Consider the following 25768-nt stretch of genomic DNA (forward strand, 5'->3'; position numbering starts at 1 on the left):
AACCCATGTTGTCAGTGCCCCGCGTCCACTACAAAACACACCTGAACTTGGGCACGCCTTGCAATCTGGCCCCCACAGCGACGCCGGATTGTTGCGGGGGGTGATGGAGCGGGGGGGATGTATTAGGTCACACTACGGCACGCAAGTTTCTTGTGTAAAATATCGCTTTGACACGGGGGAGTAGAAATTGTGGAATGAGGTTGACGCTTGTTTTTGTTTTAGAGAAATCACATCCTTCAGTCTTTGAATTTCCCGAAATGAGCCTTTAAATGAGCCATATACCAAAATAAATGCAGTTTCTAAATAAACAAATAATAAAAGAATGCTTGATTTTTTTTTAAATAAAAAAAATTGCTCTTTTATTTTCTTGCCGAATGCGGTATTTACTAACTTGGCCATCGATTTGTAAGCTGAACTTGTTGAATCTTTGATAGTATTAGTTTTACATTATTATATATTTGCTTGCAATGAAGAATGCTTTGCTTTACTATTAAACTTAGTTTCATATTATTATGGTATGGTTGGTTGCAACAAAGTAAATGCTTTGATCCTGAGAACTTTACGTAGACTAAAGACCAAAACGCCTTGGACTGCTGGACCATGGACTGCTTGGACCGTTTGGAGTGAACTAAACAAAGAAGATTCAAACCACCTTGAGCTGCACATGACTTTGAAACCTTCATTTGTTTTGACTATATTGACGTCTGACTTGTGTTTCCCAGGCCTCCCTTGAGAGTTGAGACGTCCATTGTAACTAGGGTCCTTGAATTTAATAAACAAGAAAAGCAGCATGTGACACCAGAACCAAGCGGGGACTTGACCTCACCGGTTTGCTTCTCCTTGCAAGAAAAATCCAGAAGATTATTTATTTGTGTGTGCATTTGGGAATGCCTATTGTCGAACCTATAAGATAGTTTATTACCTACGAACATTGAATATGGAGCAGAAAAGTGAAGCCTTTTTTTAGGAATTTACAACCCCTGGCTAAAGAGAAAAAGCTAACATTAGCACTCTTTTGCAACCCTGTTACTGTGACAATCCCAAGTACGTTTTTACGATACAAAACTCGGCCATCCGTCAGTAAGCTGATCTCATTGATCGTTTGATAGTTTATTACCTATGAACAGTGAATATGTAGCAGAAAAGTCAAGCCTATTTTTTAAAGAATTTACAATCCCTAGCTAAAGAGCTAGCCATTCCTGAGAAAAAGCTAACGATACGCTCATCGATACTTTGATAGTTTATTACCAGCGGACATTGAACATGGCGCCTGGATTCTCTTCAAGCGCCCATCCCAGAGGAATATCTGGGCACCCGCCGGCACCGGATCCCAACGGATGCTCCCCATGCTACGCTTAGCGGGCGCACTGCACTGTTGGACTCCCCCAATGGGAATTCCCGGCATAGACAATGGGGCAGCTTACCATTGTAAACAACAGACTCCTTCATGCCAGCCTGCCACAATAGCGCGGCGAGGAAAGTACGAGTGGGTTCGATTTGGACAAACGAAGATTTCAGAGAGATGCGGCAGATCTACCGTATTTTCTCGCATATAAGCCGCCTCTGCGTATAAGCCGTACCCTTAAAATTGCCTTAAAATGGTTGAATTTTACAATTTGTCTCGTTTAAGACACCCCCTCCTTCACAATTTTCACCTCCATATTCATGGTTTTAATAGGGAGTACAAATGTTTTACTTTGAAGGGAAAATCTTAGAAAAATCATCGCACGTGGTATTTCTGAGATATTTATGAATCGAGGGTGTTGCCTGCATGTGAACAAATTCAAAAAGGAAGTCATGTGAGCCGTACAACCAGGAAGTGGTATAGTTTGTCATCCGTAGGTAAGATGGCGGCACCCTTAGCAAGCAATGGCAGGCACAAGTAAGTGAGTTTTTTCACGTTTTATGCAAGATACGCTTTTTTTCCCCTTGAATTTCATTAAAAAAATCATTTCATTAAGTGTTTTATGGTTTATCTTTTCTGTATTTTGAAATAAATGACATATTGGCCGCATTGTTGGCGATTCGTCTTTGTCACCTTGCAGTTTCGTACATGTCAAGTCTAATTTGTGCGCATATAAGCCGCACCCTCAATTCAGTCATCATTTTTTAAGCGACAAATACGGCTTATATGTGAGAAAATACGGTAATTGTCAGCGTCAACGACGGAGTCTCGTCGAGACAAAACGGTCGGATGATGTCACGTTCGGAAGCCTGCGCCATGCCGCCGTGATGTTAAAGCGTTTGTGAAAGGCGGGCTGATGTGAAAGGATGGTTCCTCTTGAAATTCATATTCGCTTACTGCCGGCTCTCCGAGTAATGGCTGTTTACAAGATAAAAGGAGAGGAAAAATGGCCACTCCGGCCCGCTCCGACACCAGCTCCTCTTATGAAATTAGGCCGATAAAAAGAGCTCGCCGGGTTGCCGTGTCAAGAAAACCTTGCCCGTGAGCATTATTAATGGCATCCTCGCGGCGTGTCATTTTTCCACATCACCGACGACTTGGCAACGGCGGACGTTGCCTCGAGCGGGTTGAGTGTACATAAAGAGGGTGAGGTTAATTTTTTTGGTTCCCGCTCGGGGTGAGGGGGGGGGGGCGTATTAGAGCGGCGCCCAAACAAAGCGGCGTTGGCAAAGACGTGTGGCCTTCGCTTAAACCGAGTCATAAATCAGCCATGGTGACGCGAGAGAAAAAGTGAGGAGGGGGGACGGAGCAATATTTAGCAAAAAAAAAATGTTTCTTTTAGTTCTATTCTTGACCTCCATTTACAAATCAGGATGTTGAAACGACAATATTTAAACACTTTTTCCTCAACCCAATCAGCTCACCGATTGGTCGGACGGAAAAAAAATGAGGCTTTTATGCGTGCGGTTCATGTTGGAGCAATTTTGTACACAACACTACAATAAAACGATTAAATTTCTTGAGGGGAAAAAAACAAACAACTAAAACACCGGCCGCTGCAGCAATGAAACTAATCGGATGAAAAAGCTTACCTTCAGCTACATCGTTTCCGATAACGACAATGGCTATCTGGCCAACAGCCGAATGGCATTTTAATGTTTTTTGAGCTTATTTTGGAAAGAAAGGGACAACGGGTTGTGGCACAGTCAAATTCCATCTATCAAAATTAGTAAAGTACCCCTTTAACCGCGCCTTTAAGTCATGACAATAAAAAAAGAACTGTTTTCCCCCAAAAATAGAGCATCAAAACCGACTTGGTAAGGAATTTTAATTACTGTATTTTCTCGCATATAAGCCGCATCCTTGAAATTGCCTTAAAATCGTTGAACGTTACGATTTCTCTCGTATAAGCCGCCCCCTGATTCACAATTTTCACCTCCATATTCATGGTTTTAATAGGGAGTACAAATGTATTACTTTGAAGGAAAAATCTTGAGAAAAATCATCGCATGTGTTGTTTCTAAGATCGTCTGCTGGATTGCACATTCCTAAAGGGTATAGCCAGCACGTAGACAAATTGAAAAAGGAAGTCACGTGAGCAGTACAACCAGGAAGTGTGTCCTTAGCGGTCTAGTTTTTGACCGTATCGGCCGCATTGTCTTGCGTTACGACATTTCGTCTTTGCCACCTAGCAGTTTCCTGGATGTCAAGTCTAATTTTTGCGCATATAAGCCCTACCCTTGATTCAGTCATCATTTTTTTCAGCTACAAATTATATGTGAAGAATTACGGTACTATTCGAGTATCCGCAAACGGTACCACGTGCCAGATATTACGCTTTGTACCAATAATTTAGACAATAAGTGTCAGTAGACACATGAAGACCATGATAATAACTGCGCACTGTATCCAAGTCAAACGTCCACCTCAAGGCTAAGCTAGCATTAGCGCATGTTTATTAGTATTCAGGCACTCACCTGACAACACAGACGGCAACGGGGGGGGTGAGGATTAACAAGGCTCTTTGGAGTTGCCGAGGCTGGTGCGAACATGCGCTCGGATTACAAGGCCGGCCGGTATCATCTCAGGATGATGCCTTTAATGACGTCCAGTGTACCCCAAGACGGTGAGAATGCACCTTGGTTGCAAGTGCTTTGTGTGCGGTGTACTTCAGATGACCAAAAAGAGCACGTCCAGGAATTTGATATCTGCAGACACGGTATTTGTTAAGCGATAATCGGGAACATGAAGAGCATTATGATCGTTCAGAGTCATTTTTTTAAGATACCTGAGGAAATCAGCCTCGCAGTTGATGGCAAAGGAGCATGCATGCTAATTTTGTTCAGCTTCATGTGACGATTGTATTGCTATTCCTGTAAACATAGAATTTATTTATCAATTTTATTACCACAAAAATGTTAGTACTTTTTTTTCCAGATAGTAAACACCAGGATGATATATTTTTATCTGAATTTTTAAGAAAAGGTGAAAAAGAATGAATATTATTTTGTTTTTTTGTTTTTTTAGGGTATATGAAATAGCTTTTTGATTCTAAAATTTAAATTATATATTTTTTGGGTATTTTTTTTGTATTTTTTTTCTAAAAGACAAAAACAATTCTTAATTAAATAAAATTTCTAAATTAAATGCTTATTTGAATGTTTGCATAAGACATGAAGGGGACATAAAACGGGTTGATTTCTGTTTGCGGGCCGCACCAAGTGACGTGCCCGGGCTGGATCTGGCCCCAGGGCCTCCCATTTGACACCTGGCATTTTATAGAACATTTGAAATTTAATATCTAACACTTAGAACTCACATTACACCACAAGACGACTCAAGATCCATTTTTCGAGACATCTTTCAAGTGACTTGAATCACAAGAAAATGCTCAAATTTTCTCTCATCATTGGCATTCGTGAATCCCGGTTACCGATTTTTTTCCCGAAAAAACAAGAAAGGGGGGTTGGTTGACTCAAAACCCCCCACATCAAAAGGAAACCCACCCCAGATAATCCTTGAGTCATCCAAGAATCAGGCCAGTGTTGATTTTGATCAAACGCGAGAGAAAACACTCCAAATCGGCCCGAATGTCGCTAAACGGAAATCGGGATGCGACGCCATGCTTTTTTTCCAGCGGCGACCCGCCCGCCCGCCGCCGTTCGCTTTTCGCCCGGACTTCTGAGGGATTACCGCAATTGTGCTGAGGTGGCGAAAAAAAAGCAAAGCGGGATGACACTGGCGACGGCTTGAATGTTGAACACATTGGCGGAGTTGGCGGTATTGGAATTAAAACCCGCGCCGCCGTTATTCCGCGTTTAAAGGCGCGGCGAGAAAGGGAATTAATGGGAAAAGGCGGAGCGTGGGCGTAATGGAGGCAAAGGTGGTGCTGGTTTTGTGGAAAGCGTTATAAATATAATAGGACCGTTGCAGGTAATCCACGCGGCTTAGCAAAAAAGCTAATGGCACGCACACGTTTCCCAATCACGGCATTGGAAAAAAATGAGGAAATACACGGGGCAATTTCCACAGTTTAGGCGCAAAGTAAAGCAAATGATTTCATTCACCTGACACCAAAGAACAAGCTGGCACTCGGAGGGCAAATTAAATTAAGCGTCCCGGAAAACGTTACGGGAGGAAAACTTGGCCGCTACGGAATGGATTTACGGCTGTAAATCTGATGGAGCTCGTTGCTAATGCGGTATAAATCCTCGCCTTTCATTACGGCATTATACGGAACGCGCTGGAACGGAGCGACGGATCCTATTTGACATTCCGTTACCGGAGCAGTTGTGCACAGCTTCACACTTAAGCCCTCTGAAGCTAATACATAAATGCATTATTACATATACAGATACTACAGGCACACTCGACACACCGTTTTTTTTTCCCGCGTTTCTCGTATCGACTCGAGCGCACGAGACGATTCCTTCCAATTCTTGAAATTGTCCCAAAAATTGAGAAGTGTAATGAGGTCTTGGCAACAATGCTGCTAATCGGCTCAGCTGTTATTGCGAGAAAAAATTGGATTTATAACATGCTGCCTTTGTTGACATTTTGTTCAATAGGATGGAAATTTGGGATGATTTGAAGGTGACATTTTTGTATTAGAGCAGTTGTGTAAACGGCAATTTAGTGGGAGGGAACATTTGTGCAAGCGACATCTGAAGTGGGCGGGAATTTTAGTTATTTTAGAAGTCGATGATATTTTCGTTTGCTACCTGTGACCGAGACGATCCGGATTAGAGCCGAAATGGGGAAAGCGAGATACAGTAGTACCTCGAGATATGAGCTTAATTCGTTCCGGGACTGAGCTCGTATGTCGATTTACTTGTAACTCAAATGAACATTACCCAAAGAAATGAAATAAAAACAAATTAATTCGTTCCAACTCTCTGAAAAAAACACCAAAAACAGGACATTGGATTGGGAAAAACATTTTTATTTATTCTAATTCGCCATCTATTAACAAAGTAACAAATAACTAGTGATTTAATAGTAGTAAAATATGTTTAAAGTTATTAAAATTAGACGGATTTCGCGGAGGGGAGAGGGGGGGGACTTTTTGCACGGCAACACGCTCGTAACATAACAAACAAATTGAAATGAACTTGGATTACGATGCAGACACACTCAAAAATAAGTTGAATCTAACCTTAAACTAAACTTAATTCTAATTTTGTTTTAAATTTTGATACCTTTCTTCTCCCGGCCAGGTTGGCTCTATTTGCTTTTGTCTTCCCTCCAAAATATTCCCAAAATGATGCACACATAATATCAAAATAGGATAACGCACGACCACTAGCCAACGAGAAGTAGTATATACTCCTCTCGTATTAGCGATCGCTCTGCCATTCGCACTGACTTAAGGGAAAAAAAACGCCCAGTGCTCGCAGAGACATTACACGAGGGAGTTGCGACGGAAAAGACAGTGCCCGTGATGTTTTTATGAGCAGCCTCTTGCTTCCGCTATATGCTCGTATATCAAAATTTGTCTCCTATCTCAAGACAAATATTTGCCCGAAATGTTACTCGTATCTCAAATTGCTCGTATGTCGGGGCACTCGTCTGTCGAAGTATTACTGTAGTTTTACCAAAAACATACTTTAAAAAAAGTTTTTATATGACGTCCAATTTGAAAAACGTATAATATACGGGAAAAAAACGTACAAGTTTAGAGGTATGTTCTACAGAAGTGGCAACGTGAACCAGAATGACATCCAGCCATTTTGACTTGGTCTGGACTAAAGAACGCAAACTCTGGACTTTGCTTTGTCACGTCTGACTGGCAAATGGCACCTTAACGCAAAAGGCCACGGCTTATTAAGCCGACGCCGGGCTGAACTGGGCGACCGCCTCTCAATGAGCTCGTCTCGCCAAACACGTCCGAGATAATTGCCGAGCCGACACGCTTTGTCTTGGGGTTGTTGTTTTTTTTTTTTTGGGCTTCACTTGACACTCGTCAAGGAAGCCACGCTATTGTTACGGAGGGAATTTTTGCATATTTCGTGGCGAAAATATTTTTCCAGACTTGTTTCAGTCCACCAAGATGAAAAGAGTGACAGCACCCATTGATTGGGGAGTCCTCCACTTCCTGTTATTTCAACATTGCTCTGGACGGGGGGCTTTGCCCCGTGATTTGCCCGACCAAAAATGGCAGTGGCGTTGGCAATCGGTGGCCACGCAACAAAGGAACGTTGTAACAATTAATCACGGGGCGAACGGCGAGGAAGGCGGTAATTACGTTCATTAAGTGGCGAGCGCTGGGGACAATTAGCCGGAGTCGGCGAGGGGTTGTCGCCACAGATGCCATAATAAGTCACCCGCCGCCGTTTGACACGGTCTAATGACTGGAGAGCGCGCGATATGGCGTACGGGACGGTCACGTGATCCGCGAGACGTTTAACGCTTCGTCTTTTAATATCTTTCATTTCCTCGGCAGACTTCATTTCCTGGAGACCCTCGCGTTAATCTAACCAATGGCGGACACAACATGGCGATGGGCGGGGGGGCGTAACACGCGGTTGATAATTGATAGACATTTTCCCAGCAGGAAATTACGTTCATTGACAGCGTTAGCGTTTAGCTCTTTATTTTTGCATTGGAATTGCATTATCATTATCTATGTTGACTACTTCATTATGTATTACTTATTTATTGATTATTATGTATCTGTTTGTTTGTTGTTTAATAGTACTAATGTGTTTAATAGTACTAAAATTAGACGGATTTTGTGGAGGGGAGAGAGAGAGAGACTTTTTGCACGGCAACCCGCTCGTAACATAACAAACAAATTTAAATGAACTTGGATTTCGATGCAGACACTCAAAAATAAGTTTAATCTAACCTTGCACTAAACTTAATTCTAATTTTGTTTGACATTTTGATAACTTTTGGCTCTATTGGCCCCGCCTCCACCCTGACTTTCAGATGCAACCTATCGAGGGTTGTTTGCTTTTGTCTTGCCTTGAAAATATTCCCAAAATGATGCACACAAATGTCCTCACAATAGGATAACGCACGACCACTTGCCAACGAGAAGTAGTATGTACTCCTCTCGTATTAATTTATTGAAAATCGGATGGATATTTTCGAATGGAACGGTCGAAATGAGATCTAGCTGGAAATAGCGCCCTCTCCCGCTCCGCCCTTGCCAGGAAGGAAGTGAACTACGTTGTGTACAGTAGGAAGGAAGTTGGGCGCGTTTCTGGCTTCCTGACAACAGCGCCGATCTTATGAGTGAGATTGATAGGCCCCGTGATCAGGGACGCGGCGCTCGCTCCCGCCGTCGCCGCCGAGATGGATCGCACGGCACCCGCCGTGTCCTCCGCTTCCAGGATAAATGAACAGAGGGGGAATCTATCACTCCCCGAGAGGGACGTCATCGGGCGGGGAGGGGGGGGGTTAACGGTTGTTGTCGGGCGAAGACATTTCTGACGAGGAAAGTAGCGAGCTAGAAAAGTCGGACACAGCCGGGGAAAATAAGATGAAGGAACTGGCTGCTACGTCCCACCTCACAGCTTAGGTGTTTTGGGTGGGAGGGGGCGGTTTTCTCAAGTCGGGCTGTCACCCGCCGTTTGTCAACGTGAGCGATCGGACGCGCCGCCGAAGCTATCGCTCAGCAGCTCCGTGGGTCCCTACGTTTGTGTGTCTGTGTGTGTGTGTGTTCTTTTGGACGACAACCTGTGTTTGTGCACTGGAGGGAATAGAGTGGGGGTGTCAAACGGGGGGCCCCGAGTGGGGGTCCTATCCGGCCCGCTGTGTTGTTCTGCCTGTTGGGCACTTTGTAGCGCGTTCATATGGTAAGTACAGAATTGATTTTTTGTCGATGAGGGTGCCAATGAGTTGATAAGGAATCTTAGAATTCCCCCAAAATAACAGGAAGTCATCTGGAAAGGCCCAACAATCAGAGGACACCTTTTTCAAGTTTATAAGACTCCTCACTTGGATCGGTTGGATTGTGCGGAACGGGTTTGAGACCCCACAGCTAGCCGGACTTCAATGTTTGGAGACAAAACAAGTGGTCTGAACACAAAACTGCAGTTCTTTGATTGAAAGCCAATTTTTTTCATAATTCACAGCTCCCTTAAAGTAATCTAATCTGAAAATTTGAGTTTGACTTATTTAATAAAGGGACAGTACATATTAATGAACATATACATATTCCTGTTCATGAGCATACTACACAGTCACCTCTAGAGCCAGCCCTTGTTGATTTTTTAGGTTTTTTTTGCAAATTCTTGCAGTAGAGGAGGAGCTTTGTAATGGAATTTTTTGTAAACTACTAACATACTGCACATTTACCTCTAGAGCCAGCCCTTGTTGATGTGTTGGATTTTTCTGGTACAAAATCTTGCAGTGAAGGAGGAGCTTTGTGATGGAAGATTTTGTAAACAAAGGTGGCATCTTCATATTTACCAGTATTGTCCCAGTTCTATTGTTTCTGATGAACCTAAAATTGGACAAAATGAATTGAATTCTATTCAGTGTGTTTTTTATCTATCGTTTAACGACAAGTTATGAGTCAAAAGTGATTCCTAGGTATTTCAATACTTGGAAAATTTGACCATTTTGCCAAAATACGCAACACCGATCCCCATAATGTGCTTTCGCAAGCCACCCAAAACAACGCCACGGTCCAGATCTGGGTCGGCGGCGCCGGATGCGAGGTTGCCCCAACTTCAGGTACCCTTGGTGTCCATTTTGGAGAAAAAAACGCGAATACACGGCGCCACTGTTGCAGGCCTCATTGTGCCTGGATTATGTAGGACGAGCACGCCGCCTGCTAATCCGCCTGTGGGAGGGGGCTGCACGCTTGTGAATTATTGCATTTTGGGAGGACGGCGAGGATGAGGAGGAGCACGGGAAGACGGAAAAGGAGGAAGAGGAGAAAAAGAAGAAGAGGAGGAAGGGCCCTCGGCTGTGATTATGAAATGGTCTGTCACAGATTAAGGCTACAGGGATGCAGAGGCAGAGATGAGCCAGAGCCTCCCACGGACACACACACACACACAAGTGCGCACACACACAAGCGCGCACACACGTATGGCGGCGGCGGCGGCGGCGAGTCGGGCCGCTTTCACTTGAGCTTACCTGAGGTTATACATGCCTCGCATCCATCCCGGCGCGAGGAAAATCCCAAAGTGGGGGAGAAAGTGTGAAAACAAACACGCCGCAAATAGGCTCGCCATTGAGGAGAACGACGCCTGAGGAAAATGAAAGAAAAAGAAAAAACGGGGGGTTGGCAGTGACTAAAATGAGACCTGTGTGGCTATTGTCTCTTTCCTTTGCTGATAAAGAGCCCACGCTGTTTATTTGTCTCTCCTCGAGAGCAGAGATACCTCGAGATGTTTCTATTTCCTTTCTTCGTGTCAAGAGAGGAGCCAACACGCTTTGTGGAAATAAAAACATACCTGTCGACATCGGCCAAGTGCTCCCCTTATTAATGATTGCAATTCCACTTATCAAGCGACGATAACCCGCACAAACTCACATAGGGTGCACTTAAGTCTAAAATTTTCCCCAAAGTGGACAGGGTATACAAGCAGTCAGTGCACCTTTTGTATGCACTAAATTGAAGATTCTGTAGATGTCGCTGTTTGTCGCTGACAGCTTGACTGCGTGACTGGACATTTCGTCGAAAGACGTTTGGTCGACCGGACGTTTGGTCGCCGAGTTCACTCACTGTCAAATTATGACAGAGAGTTTACAGTTGATATTTTGATATTAGATATTTAGATATTAAACTCTCTCTTTCTCTCTCTCATGATTATAATTGTGAGAGCTGGTTTCAACAGTAACAACCCGGCGACCAAACGTCCGGTCGACCAAACGTCCGGTCGACCAAACGTCCGGTCGACCAAACGTCCGTTCGACCAAACGTCCGTTCGACCAAACGTCCGGTCGACCAAACGTCCGTTCGACCAAACGTCCGGTCGACCAAACGTCCGTTCGACCAAACGTCCGGTCGACCAAACGTCCGGGGACCAAACGTCTTTCGACGAAACGTCCGAGTACCGCTTGACTGTCTGGGAACATTACTTGGTGAGGGGCTATATTTATACAGTGGTACCTCAACATACGAGTGCCTCGACATACCAGTAATTTGAGATAAGAGTACAATTTTGAGCCACTATTTATCTTGATATACGAGACAAATTTTGACATACGAGCAGTCAGTGGACGCGAGAGGCTGCTCATAAGAACATCATGACCACTGTCTTTCCCGTCGCAACTCCCTCGTGAAATGGGCGGAGCGTTTTTTAGTGTTTTTTACCCCGTTAGTCAGTGCGAATGGCGGAGCGATCGCTAATACGAGAGGAGTATATACTACTTCTCATTGGCAAGTGGTCGTGCGTTATCCTGTTGTGAGGACATTTGTGTGCATCATTTTGGGAATATTTTGAAGGGAAGACAAAAGCAAAGAACCCTCGATAGGTTGCATCTGAAAGTCAGAGTGGAGGCGGGGCCAATAGAGCCAACCCGGGAGAAGAAAGGTATTAAAATGTAAAACAAAATTAGAATTAAGGTTAGTGTAAGGTTTAGACCCGAAATCAGTAAAACGAGATCGCTTTTACAAAAAAACATTTTCTCCCGTACAAACGTGGTTATACGGTGTACACAATTTAATGATAAAACGTATAAGTTGATAGGTATGTAAACATTTTCAACTGGCGAGGCGTGCTAAGCAGCTATTATTTTCACACCTGGCAGATTCCCGGTGGGAGGGGAAAAGGTCGAAAATACTCAACTGGCCACTGTTTGATTGACGGTTACAGGCTCACCCAATGGCAAGCCGGCGCCATTAAAGTCGATTGGCGTCAAAAAGTGGAAGACGTCGCCGTTTGATTGGCAGGACCGGCAAAGCCAATTAGTTTAATTAGAGCTGTGGTATTTCCACTTTAGTTTGATTTTTGGGAATCATGTTAAGATTCTGCCTGTTGTTTAGTCAAATGTTTCCAACTTTACAGAACTCAAAATGCCAAAATTTATCGGCGATGCGTTAAAACGGGACATGTAAAACACGTGTAGGGTCATTGAGCAACATGCCTGTTTTTGGAATGTGGAAGGAAACCGGATTACCTCGGAAAAAAAAAAAAAACAAGCAGGCAGGAAACCACCAGGGATTGAATCAAATCATCCGAACTGTGAGGCGTACACACAAACCACTCTACCCGTGCCCTCCCATGATAATATAAACACATGAAAACGCTAAAATAAGATATGCCGTTCTCAACTGGCTATATACAGTAATACCTTGACATATGAGTTCCCCGACATATGAGCAATTTGAGATACGAGTAAAATTTTGAGCAAATATTTATCTTGCGATACGAGAGAAATTTTGATATACGAGCATACAGCGGATGCGAGAGGCTGCTCATAAGAACATCATGGCCACCGTCTTTCTGGTCACAACTCCCCCGTGTAATGGCTCTACGAGCACTGGGCGGAGCATTGCATTTTTTCAGTGTTTTTTTTTCAGTGCGAATGGCGGAGCTTGTTCGCTAATACGAGAGGAGTATATACTACTGCTCGTTGGCAAGTGGCTGTGCGTTATCCTATTGTGAGGACATTTGTGTGCATCATATTGAGAATATTTTGAAGGGAAGACAAAAGCAAACAACTTTCGATAGGTTGCATCTGAAAGTCAGGGTGGAGGCGGGGCCAATAGAGCCAACCAGGGAGAAGGTATTAAAATTTAAAATAAAATTAGAATTAAGTTTAGTGTAACGTTAGATTAAATTTATTTTTGAGTGTGACTGCATCGTAATCCAAGTTCATTTTAATGTGTTTATGTTATGTTACGAGCGCGTTGCCGTGCATAAAGTGCATTTTTTACACTTTTAATATAGTGTTACCGTTGAGGGTCCATTTTGTACGTTTGGACTTTTTAAATCCTAATGGTGGGGAAAAAAAAATACGTCTCCTTTAAGTCATTTGAGTGAGGCACAATTCAAAATTAACGTTTCAAAGCAAAGGCTCAAAAAAGAACAGTCGATGATGACAAGGCACGGGTTGTTGTGGGGAAAAAAAAGACATTCAAATCGTTGTGTAGCTAAGCAAATTTACCGCATCCTCAATTTGACAGTCGACGTTCTATTTTGGAAATTCTAAAAGATGTTAAAATAATTGTTGAGAAAGAAACAATCAGTCAGGCTGCTGCATTTTCTTCCCATTGAGATGTAAATACTTTGGTTTTTTTGCCAGTCAAAAAAAATAAAGACGCATAAATTATCACGTCAAGCTAAATTGCTAATGACAGTGTGCCTACTTTTAGACATTTTACGGGACAACTGATGCAAAAGGCATTTTTATTTGCGTCGACAACTTAGCCAGTAATTCACCTTGTCACGAACGACTGGGAATATCCAATCAAAAATCAAGACACAAAATTAATATTTCAGTTGAAGGAACGTACATGAACTTGTTTGTTCGTTAAAAGATTAACTTTTAAATGAATTATCATATATTCCTTGTTTTCGTGCCCCGTTTTAGTCACGAGTACCGTCGGCTTTTACGCGGGTCACTCGAGCGTGTAACGGACGACGCCGGAAATTCGTGAAATGGCACGCCGGGCCACGTCGGATCGCGTTGGCGCTCACGTCGGGGCACACGTCCCCTCAAAAAACAGTCAATCAAAACACTCCCTGACACCCGCGTATACTCGAACACTCTTCCCGCACTCTGACACGGCTGAAAAAACACGTCCCCGCTGACGTGTAACGCTCTCCTCCGCCGACACTTCATAACCTGACACGCGTGGCCTTGACACGCGCCTCCGCCCTCCCGCACCAAAAGCAGCGGGCTGTAAAGCCCCGCCCCTATCCGCCCTGACAGACGCCATCCACCAATCAAATTAGAACCGATCAAAACACGCCATTCATAGTCAGGAGGGGAAGGGATCCGACACCCTGACCTTGGGAGCAATTAGCATGACCGGGATGCGAGAGGCAGATGCAAAAGAAGATGGAGACGGAGGGTCTGTTTGTTGTTCTCGTTAGTCATCCAGGAAGTCATACTTTGATACGCACGCCACTTTAGGAATGCCATTTTTTTGTAAAAGATGTTTTTCCAACGTCATAGTTTTCTGATCCTATTGGGAATTTTGGTGCTAATTCATTTGTTGATGTTACTTGGCATATTACCGTATTTTCTCGCATATTAGTCGCATCCGCGAATAAGGCGCACCCATAAAATTGCCTTAAAATGGTTGAATTTTTCAATTTTCCTCGTATAAGCCGCCCCCTGATTCACAATTTTCACCTCCATATTTGTGCCGTCCGATTATTTAAAACACGCGTCTGGGTAAAGCTCGGGACAATATGTAATTGTTCGGGGGAGTACTACTGTTTTTTTTTGTTTGGTATTTCAAAGGGTACCAAGTAGTATTTCACATTTTGGGTCACACAGGCATAATCAAATGTGATGTATTTTGGATTGGATTGGATTGGATAACTTTATTCATCCCATATTCGGGAAATTTCCGGACCATACATACCGTATTTTCTCGCATATTAGCCGCCTCCGCGTAAAAGCCGCGTCCTTAATAGTGCCTTAAAATCGTTGAATTGGACAATTTCTCTCATAATAGACGCCCCCTGATTCACAATTTTCACCTCCATATTCATGGTTTTAATAGGGAGTATAAATGTGTTACTTTGAAGGGAAAATCCTAAGAAAAATCATCGCATGTGGTATTTCTGAGATACTTTTTGAATTGATTGCTGTATTGCACAATCCTAAAGGCTGTTGCTTGCATGTAGACAAATTCAAAAAGGAAGTCAGGTGAGCAGTACAACCAGGAAGTGTGTCCGTAGCGGTCTAGTTTGTCATCCCGACGTAAGATGACAGCGCCCTGAGCGAGCAATGGCAGGCACAAGTCACTTTTTTCACGTTTTATGCTAGATACGGTGTTTTATTTTCTTGAATCTCATTCATACACGTCAAAATACATTTTGTTGAGCGTTTTATCTGTTTATCTTTTCTTTATTTTTTAAATAAATGACCATATCGGTTGCAATGTCTTCCACTATGGCGAGTCTAATTTATGCACATATAAGCCGTACGCTCAGTTAAGTCATCTTTTTTTAGCGACAAATACGGCTTATGTGCGAGAAAATACGGTAGTTCGTGGTGTCTTGGATGTCTTTGATACTAGGGACGCAAGTCTTGGTTTTTAGGTCACAAAAGACAGATATTTGTCTCTTCGTAAGAGTTTCTTCAGACGTTATATGCGACAATTTTCACATCACAGCTCGACTTTGGTTGATGAATAAAAGACCGATCTAGCGCCACGTCGATAACGACATTGAAGTGTTTTCCAGTACACATATGTCTCTGCCGCCTGTACGTGTTCATTAATTAGGCGGTCGTTCATCAAAACCCCTCGCGTGGTCCGTCAATACCTTCCGTCTTGGGCGCAGAAGCATTGACTCGCTCTGGTAATTAAAAGTACAGCTGGAACACGGTCTAGCTGTGTTGACATAATGGCGCGATAGGGCTGTTGTTGTCTTTTTGAAGCTAGTCAATGAGCTCGTTAACCAATTGGTGATGGTGTCTCGATCACAACAGAGATAAAATAATAATAATAATAATAATAAATAAGATCCAGCAAAATGAGCGTCAACTGCAACTGTGTATTTTCACATCAAAATTAGATGAATGCCACGCAATGTCAAATTTTGATTTTCATTGTAAGATACAGTATTTTCCGGACTATAAGTCACGTTTTTTATTTCCATACTTTCCCTGCGACGGATAAACAAATGCGACGTATCTATGTTTTTTTTTTTTACTCGGACTACAAGTCTTATGATTTACTTTAGGTTTTCTAAAAACTTTTTTCTATTAACAGATACCTGTTTACCCAGTTGTTCTCAATTGTATTATTGTTACTTTAACGTGTATTTCTGATCAAATAAAAAATTGGCACCTGCCCAAAAAAGACACTAATCTATGTTATTTTTTTCTATTTTTTTACTCTAACTACAACAGAGTTATGATTTACTTTAGGTTACAGTTTTCTAAAAAACTTTTCTATAAACAGATCCCTATTTAGCCAGTTGCTCTCAATTGTCTTAAATTTACATTAATGAGTATTTCTGATCAAATAAAAAATTGCCACCCGCCCCCCAAAGCATGCGACTTATACTCCAGTGACACTCATACATATTTTTCCCACTTTTGTGTATTCTATAGCAGTTGTGACCTAAGTATCCGAAAATACAGTTCTTCGTACAAAAACCAATTCATTGACAGCAACATAAGCCAATCATGTTTTGTCATATCATCAAACCACAGTCATTTTGTCCTCAAAATACAAACAATCCCGTGCAAAAAGACATTTTTCCCTCATTTTTTCTGCTTTTCTCGCCGCCTCCCTCCCACTAAACAACCACCCAAGGAGCTCTTAACACATCCTCTTTATTTGTTTGACAATGTTCTGACGCAAACAACACGCGCCTCGACAGCAAAAAGCCATGCTTTCATTACGCTAAGTACATTAGCATGAGTCAGCCGCGCACTTATTGTTCCCTTCCCATTCCGGCTTTGTCTGGCCGTTACAATGGGATATTCCTAATGGGAGGATAGCGAAAGAGGGAATTACCGTTTACGGCCATTGTTCTACTGAGCCTTTCGATCCGCCGTTCGTACCACGTCGGGCCCGCGACTCGCCCGTTTGGCTCTCACTTAGCGGCGTGATTACCGCCGGGTGTGTTCAAAAGACGAGAGACAAATGGAAAACAAATACAATCAACGCCCCGTCTTATTAAGCGGGTTGTCTGATCCCCGCTACCCCAAACACCTCGACGGAAAGCTAATACGCTGACGGTGTGCGAGCGTGTATGCGCAGTGCTGATTGGGCGTCTGTGACTAGAATGTAAACAAAGGTTAGCATAAGCACACAAAACAACATCGGCTGGCAATTAGACAAAAGTGATATTACGTCCGCGGAAGAAAGTTGAATCGTGCCGGGATTCGTACGGAAGAAAGCGGGTCTTAAGTTAACATTTTGCTTTTTTGAGGGTGGCAGTCCAAAGTTTAAACTGGAGAAGTGCAATATTTGGCAACCATTGAGTCCCCAAAAAGTTTATGGCCCTTTTGTGGAAAATATCATGGGTGGCGAACAAGTTAGACAACATTTTAAGATGTGAGAGTTAAAAAGCAGCATAAAAAAAGAAAAAAAATATTCAGTGGTACCTCTACATACGATCAGCTCTACCTATGAGATGCTCGAGATAAGAGTAAAATTTCGAGCAAATTATTCGCTCTGGAAAAGTGCAATATTTGGCAACCATTGAGTCCCCAAAAAATTTATGGCCCTTTTCGTGGAAAATATCATGGGTGGCGAACAAGTTAGACAACATTTTAAGATGTGAGCGTTAAAAAGCAGCATAAAAAAAGAAGAAAAAAATTAAATATTCAGTGGTACCTCTACATATGATCAGCTCTCAGAATAAAACTTCATTACCCACAATCAAAACATGGGTAGGCTGTTATTCCTTCTTTAGCCTGTTAGCTCCCGCGATCGCTCATTCAAGACTACTTCTCGTTGGCAAGTGGTCGTGTGTTATCCTATTGTGAGGACATTTGTGTGCATCATCTTCGGAGTATTTTGAAGGGAATACAACAGCAAACAGCCCATCAATAGCGAACGTGAGGGTGGCGGCGTGGCAAACAGCTAACCCGGCCAGGAGAAGGTTAAAAAAAATTAAAACAAAATTAGAACACAGTTTTGTGTAAAGTTACATTAAACATATGTTTGAGTGTGTCTGTATATATTAATCCAAGTTCATTTAAATTTGTTTGTTCGGTTACGAGTGCGTTGCCGTGGATAAAGTCCCCCCGAATTAAGGTCGTATGTAGAGGTACCACTGTATACATGTGTATTTAATGGCACTGATTAATTTGGGTGTGTTCTAAAAAAAATAATAAAAGTAAGAGAGGAGCTAATTGTTTGCCACTCTGGTGCTATTTTTTCGCAAGTTGTGGAAGTCAAGTTACGGAAGGCAATAAAATGGCAGACTGACTTAAATGCTGAAGAAAACTTTTTGGGAAATTCACTAGAGTTCAGTTGTATTTAACTTTAACGACAATAAAATCATATTTAAGGTTGAAGTAACTGTTTTTCAATTTTTTAGAAAAAGTTGTTATACCAAGGGAATCCCAACAGTACATGAAGGTACTAAATAATTCAATTAAAATACATTTAATTTCATTTTTCCCTTTTTTTAGTTTCAATGCTCAAAACTGTAGTTTATTAGTAAAAGTACTATAATGAATAATGAATATTGCGGCGCGGCGGATGAGTGGTTGGCACGTTCGCCTCACAGTTCTGGGGTCCTGGTTCGATTCCAGGTCGGTCCACCTCTGTTGAGTTTGCATGTTCTTCCCGGGGGCTCCGTGGGTTTTCCCCGGGTATTCCGGTTTCCTCCCACATTCCCAAAAACATGCATAGTAGGCTGATTGGACACTCTAAATTGCCCCTAGGTACGAGCGTGAGCGTGAATGGTTGTTTGGATTGGATTGGATAACTTTATTCATCCCGTATTCGGGAAATTTCATTGTGACAGTAGCAAGAAAAGGCATAGTTATAAGTTAGACAGTATAGTCAAAGGCCGCAGAACAACAAAGCGAAAGCAAAAAGCACAAAGTCTCCTCGTGCCTCGCGATTGGCTGGCCACCGATTCAGGGTGTCCCCCACTTCTGGCCCGTTGTCAGCTGGGAGGGGATCCAGCACCCCCCGCGACCCTCGTGAGCACCAAGCAGTTCAGAAAATGCACGAATGAATGCATAAATATCGTCCACTCCGTCCACCAGACGGTGGTTACTCCCTGCCGACCTCCCCCAGTCGCAACAGATCGGACCTCTGACACCGTCCGTGGCTAGCCATGCGGGAGAAACATTTCTCTCGAAGAATTTCATCAGGAGCCTCCACTCATTTGTATTTTTTTTTTCGTCCGGGGAGCACGCCGGTCGTCTTGAGGCTGGAGGGGGGGGCACGTAAACAAGCCACGGTCCAAATTAGCCTCTCAGAAAGCCCCGTGGCCTCGAGTGCTGCCGTCCTACCCCCCAGCTACATTATTGAGCAATGCTAATGATGCGGCCCGCGCTCATTTACTCGCTCTTCCACGCCATTTCGTCAGAGTTTCCATCAGAGTTTTTTTTTTGGACCGACTCTCAAGGTTTTTGGTAAACAGCGCTGCGCCTCTAATAAGCTTCTTTTCACATTCGTATGTGTGTTTGTGTGTGTGTTGCGTGTGTGTATGGACGTTTATACTGTACGCGCGTAACAAGATAAGCCATGCCCGCCGCCGCACCCCTGTTTACTCTGGCAAATCCTCCACGAGGCTGCGGCGCTCCTGTTAATTGGTCATTAAAAAGGCGGCTTTGTGGGCCGCGTTACATCTTTAAACAGCCTGTGAAATAATAATAACGATGATAACAATAATAATAATTAAAAAGTACGGCGGAGCAGTGGACGGAACGCACATTTTTTAGGGAAGATGGTCGAATGAGGCTAAAACTTTAACTCCGCGTTAGCATGTTAGCGTAAACGCGCAGCTAAAAAATTTTTGGATTGGGATCATTTTCGAGTAGGAGTTTGTTAAAGTGTTTTAAAAGTTGACCAAAAAGGCTGATCATAAATGATAACTGTAGACTTTATGTTTAAATTAGTGAATTGTTAAATGGGTATTGAGGGTGAATCACCTTAAAATCAGTAATTTTACAAGCTTGTTAGTAAATATTGACTTTTTTTTTTTTTTTTTTTTTTTTTTTTTAAATAATGGTACCATTTTTTTCTGAGAATTCTTTTTTATAATCACCTGACTTTATTAAATTACACTGTTTGCATATGACTGTTTACAAACTTAGCTAGGACATAAATATAACGCGTCTTTTTCCTGACTGTTGGCATACTTAAGGACAATTAAATTAAGAGTAAACTTGAATTAAAGGCTTTAGTTTTCAAGTTATTGCCAAATAAATGCTCATTAAAAACCACTACTTACCAAACGCAACAAGAAATAAAGTAACAATAAAATAAAATTAATTTTAGGTGGGAAGGTAAAAAACCTTTTTGCAATATTAGAGCTTTTTTTGTTTATTCTTTTTCCCTCAAAATTAATCAAAGACCTTTACAGTAATCCCTCGATTATGGCGACCTCACTTATCACAAATTCACGACTTTGCGTTTTTTCTGCTATTAATTATTATTTATTTTTTTACGTTCATAAAAATGTGAAATCTGCTGAAACTCGCAAGCATAAGCCACAGAAAATTATTATTTTTATTTTTTAATAGGGGTGACCCTACTTTGCAATTTTTCGATTATCGCGGCAATGTCTGGTCTACATTAACCGCAATATTCGAGGGATTACTGTATTGTCATTATACAAGAAAAATGACATTAAAATTTCCATCACCGCTCATTTTACAGTTTTAGTTTCCAGGAAAATGAATTTCTTCCAAGAGTGAACAGTTCCAAGAGGGTCTTTGAGTTCCCTGGTGCTTGACTGCAAATAATAATAAAGGAAAGTTTGTCACTGTCGCGAGTTCCCTCGAGTGCAGGGAAGAAGGAGGCGTTTGATCGTGATCTGACGAATTAGCACGGCTGATAATTGCCCTGTTCGTGTCGGGCTGCCAGTAAATAGATGGAGAAGAAGATGGCGGCACGTGGGCAGATGAAAGAAAGGGGGAGAAAAACACGAGAGGTGGGGGAAAACGCTTAAGACACGACGATCGCTTGTGTACACATGTTTGACGACGTCCGTCAGAGAGGAGGATCGCTATCGTTGAGGTGGTGACAAATTTGGGCCAGCCCTCCCAGTTCAAAGGGATTGGACGTCTACAGCTGCGATGAGCTCAATTGTTACGTGAATGACATTCGTAAAAATAATCAATCATTTTCCATTTTGCTTATCCTCACAAGGGAACTTTGTTGGTTTGATTGCTAAGCTGTTAGCCAGCTAGATTATTCATGTTGAATACTTATCTATGTTGTATCCATGTTGACTACTTATTTATTACTTTTTTACATTTATTATTTGTGTTTGTTGTTAATTGTGCACCTCCTTGCTTATTTATGTTGTTGACTACTTATTTGTTGATTTATTTCTTATTTTTATTTGATTATTTATCTGCTTCTGTTTTCTGTTTGATCGCTAAGCTGTTAGCCAGCTAGCTTATTCATGTTGAATACTCATCTATGTTGTATCTATGTTGACTACTTATTTATTACTTTTTTTACATTTATTATTTGTGTTTGTTGTTAATTATGCACCTCCCTGCTTATGTATGTTGTTAACTACTTATTTGTTGATTTATTTCTTATTATTTTTATTCGATTATTTATCTGCTTCTGTTATCTGTTTGATTGCTAAGCTGTTAGCCAGCCAGCTTATTCATGTTGAATACTCATCTATGTTGTATCTATGTTGACTACTTATTTATTACTTTTTTTACATTTATTATTTGTTTGTTGTTAATTGTGCACCTCCCTGCTTATTTATGTTATTGACTACTTATTTGTTGATTTATTTCTTATTTGTATTCAATTATTTATCGGTTTCTTTGTTTGTTGTTATTTGCTTTGTGGTGAGGCTATAATGACAATAAATCATTCAATTCAATGCATGTTTTTGGGATGTTGGAGGAAACCAGAGTACCCATGGAAAACCCACAAGCCCGAATAGTCTCCACATTGTCAGGACCATTCTGGGATCGAACCCTCGACCCCAGAACCGTGAGGCCGACGTGCTAACCACTTTACAGCGCTAAACGTCTAACGCAGTTTGAATCTTGCTACAACTAATTGAATATTCTTTTATGAGATAAGACAGGATGCTATATTTTGCTTTCCAAAAAAAAACGGGTATCGGGATTTGGGGGCAAAATAGATATTAATATTTCCGTTCCAAAACATTTGGAAATGGAAACAACAGGTGTCAAAGCACCACACTTCCGTCCCTCAAGCCCCAAAGAAAGCACTGATTCAGTTATTCTCATTTATTGAACGAGACCAGGAAGGGCGCCCCACCACCCCTGTTTTTTCCGCCTTTAGACACCCTAGAACCCCTCCCCCCTCTCAGCCTATTGTGTCTTTAGCACTAAAATAGCAGCAGTTTGCGCATCCCTGCTTCTCCTTGACACGGCTACCCCAACACATGCCGCATATGAGGTGCCCGCATTCATTGTTGGGGTATCAATTTGAGCAGTCAATAATGGGGCGCTGGAGCGTGACGGCGCAGACATGACCCAGACTCCCCGCACGGATAAAGAAGGCCAGATCGCCACCCTTGGCGACCTCTCCGTCTCTATCTCGCCACCCCTCATCTGTTTGGGTGTGCCCCCCCCACTACCCCTTCACCCTTGACCCCTCCCTCCCAAATCCCAGTCTACCCATAGCTCCCATTGTTTCCACGGCGACCCCGCCTCTTTGTCTGAAGTGGGGCGGACCCATGCGAAGATAGGCAATATGAAAACGGATGATTTTTTTTTAATTGGGAGTTTTTACAACTGCATTTGATGATTGGAAATATAAAAATAATGAGAATATTGGGGTGCTGTTTTAGTGGTGTTTTCTTAATCTCTTAGGAGAACTCAGAATTGATCTTCAGTGACGGTAATAGATGTCCAAAACATTTGGATTGTTACAACTTTTACAGCGAAGTACAGGTTAGATAGCATTGGAGTTGGTAGTTGTTGGGGATAGATGTCCAATCCATTTCGACTGGGAGGGCTGACCTTTAAAAGGGATTGGGCGTCAATGGCCTAGCCAAACATTTCAAAAATAACTGTCAAATTGTGATATTTCTTTATAAGACTGATGGTTCTTTTTGAACATTCTTTTTCATCGAAAATGTAGCATTAGCTTATCAACCAAAAAGCTGATTTAATGATGATTAGGCATCATTTTTAAAGAATAATCCAGGTCAAAATTCTAGACTTTTCAAGTGTCCACTGCAAGTTGTTATTGATACAAATTCATTGAAAAAAATATAGAATATTCATCTTCACGTGTTCCTTACAACTATGAAAAAAACGGAGCTAACTTGACACAAATTCTTTACACACAAAAAAAGTAACTTAATACTATTAAACCTCGCCAAACATTTATTTTTCGTTCTCATGGAAATTTGCACTCCATCACAAATAAACAAACACCGTCCAACCATTACAATCACTTTTTGGGGATGTCATCCATCTTGTTTTGTTTACACAACAGCCTGAAAAATTCATTCCATTTTAAATCTACCATATTTTAAACGTCCCTTTTTTTACCACGTTGACTTTTTTGTTTAAGTGAGACAAACACACGCGTAGTTGTACGTTTGATATCAATGAATATGAATATCAAAACCCATTTGACCTATGGAAGAAAACTGCGCTGTTTCGGGAAGGAAGAAGAGAAGAAATAAAAGACGACGGATTTCAACGACTAACTAGGTTTTGGCTGCCATCTTCAGGCTCGAGTGAGTATTACCCTCCAGTGGCAAACCGTTTAAGTTAACCAGCCCTCAGGCTAAAACATGGTGATTGTTCCTTTATGAAAATGAAACATATTCAGCATTAATCTATTCTCTTTACATTCAATGATTTGAACAAGCCATAACAGATAAAGCCGTGGTCCCAAAAGGGTCCGAAAATTATGTATAAATTGAAAATTGTCCGGTAAAAGATGAGAAAATAGCGACTGGTATAGCAAGTGTACTTACTATTTTTAGGAGTGTTTTTGAGGCATAAATGAGTGAGGAATTGTTACGATATTTTGTCTTATTGTATTTGTTAGCGCATTTTTGTGCATTAAAAATGCTTCGTTTGATAGAAAGATTGAGAAATGGGAATTCAATGTTTTACTGTTTTTGTAGGACATTTAAAAGACTTTTAAGGAGAGTTGACGACTTTATTTGGGGAATCTTTTTTTTCATTAAAAATCGCTGTTTACTTTGATTGGTCTTCATCATTTATGATTGAAGTTGTGTATAAATTCAATGCAAGTGAGGGAAATCAATGTTTTCATCGAGAAAAAAAATAATTGAATCATTTTCTCTCTTGTTTTGGGACTTTTTTTTACTTCCACTACATTTTTATATCAAATAGCACCCAAAAAATAAAAAATAAAAGCACAATACAGAAATAGGAGGCTATTTGTTCAACAAAAATGATCAAAGTCACTTTAAAATTGCACATTAAAAAAATTAACTTAAATATAAGAAACGGAAGCATAACTTTAAAAATACATTTAAATTCAATAGGCATTTTTGTTTAATTGCTGTTATTATATACTATGTAATAATAATATTAATGTCATGATAATGATTATTATAAAAAAAATGTGTATACTTTTATCCATAAATACATTTGTAAAAACAAAAATGAATGGTAATATGATACAATTCTGAACTAAAAACTGAAGCAAATTGTGGATTTGATTCCAATCACATTTTGTAATTTCATAGAATTTAACTTAGTACTCTTTAAAAGGATCAACTTTAAAAGGCGTCCAATCCATATGGATTTTCCGGGCTATTCGCTTCTAGCCCTCCCAGTCCAAAACGGATTGGACGTCCATCGCTCGCAATGAGACAAAAATAAATAAATAAAATAAAGTGATTTTTCCCTTATCAATTTCCCTGAAAAGCCTCAAAATGCTCTACGGCATAAAATAAACACGTGAATAACCACGTTTGGTTGGCGAGACCGTCTCGCAATGACGAGTGGGTTGCCAGGTAAGCGAGCCGTGGCCGCCTTTCCCGGTGGCAAACTCGGTCTGAGAGGCAACAAAGCGCGTGCTCCAAATGAGCCTTCCCCAGCGCCCCTCCAGGGAGGCGGCGGTATTAAATAACATCTACCTTTGGCGCATTAGCGGAATTCAATATGTGCGACGTAATTATGCTGCTCAATAAGCCACTGGAGGAGGATATTCCATTTACACGCTCGGTAGCGAGTCGGGCTGCCGCTGTTTTATGTTCACGCCGTGGCAGTCGCCGCGCCGCCCGATTATTCTAAACACGCGTCTGGTGAAAGCTCGGGACAATATGTAATCGTTCGGGGGAGTACTACTGGGTTTTTTTTGTTTGGTATTAGGTTGAAAATAGGCCTGTTTTTCACAGGGTGCCAAGTAGTGTTTCACATTTTGGGTCGCAAAGGCATAATCGAATGTGACCATACATACCATATTTTCTCGCATATTAGCCACCTACGCGTATAAGCCGTACCCTTAAAATTGCATTAAAATCATTGAATTTTTCAATTTCCCTCGTATAAGCCGCCCCCTGATTCACCATTTTCACCGTCATATTCATGGTTTTAATAGGGAGTACAAATGTGTTACGTTGAAGGGAAAGTCTTAAGAAA

At 41.6% G+C, this 25768-nt stretch overlaps 1 protein-coding gene across 1 annotated transcript in view; it reads right to left on the bottom strand.

Moving 5' to 3' along the window:
* Positions 1–4188: 4188 nt before the first annotated feature.
* Positions 4189–25768, bottom strand: part of LOC144072708 (uncharacterized) — a 36520-nt gene continuing 14940 nt past the window's right edge. Inside the window, exons 2-4 of the mRNA XM_077597925.1 lie at positions 10499–10611; positions 9710–9857; positions 4189–4278 (exon numbers count right to left, since the gene is read on the bottom strand). Of these exons, the coding sequence (XP_077454051.1) occupies positions 4273–4278; positions 9710–9857; positions 10499–10611 (267 nt within the window). The 3' untranslated portion in view covers positions 4189–4272. The remainder of the gene's footprint in view (positions 4279–9709; positions 9858–10498; positions 10612–25768) is intronic.

Source organism: Stigmatopora argus, chromosome 4, assembly GCF_051989625.1.
Source record: "Stigmatopora argus isolate UIUO_Sarg chromosome 4, RoL_Sarg_1.0, whole genome shotgun sequence".
Lineage (NCBI taxonomy): Eukaryota > Metazoa > Chordata > Actinopteri > Syngnathiformes > Syngnathidae > Stigmatopora > Stigmatopora argus.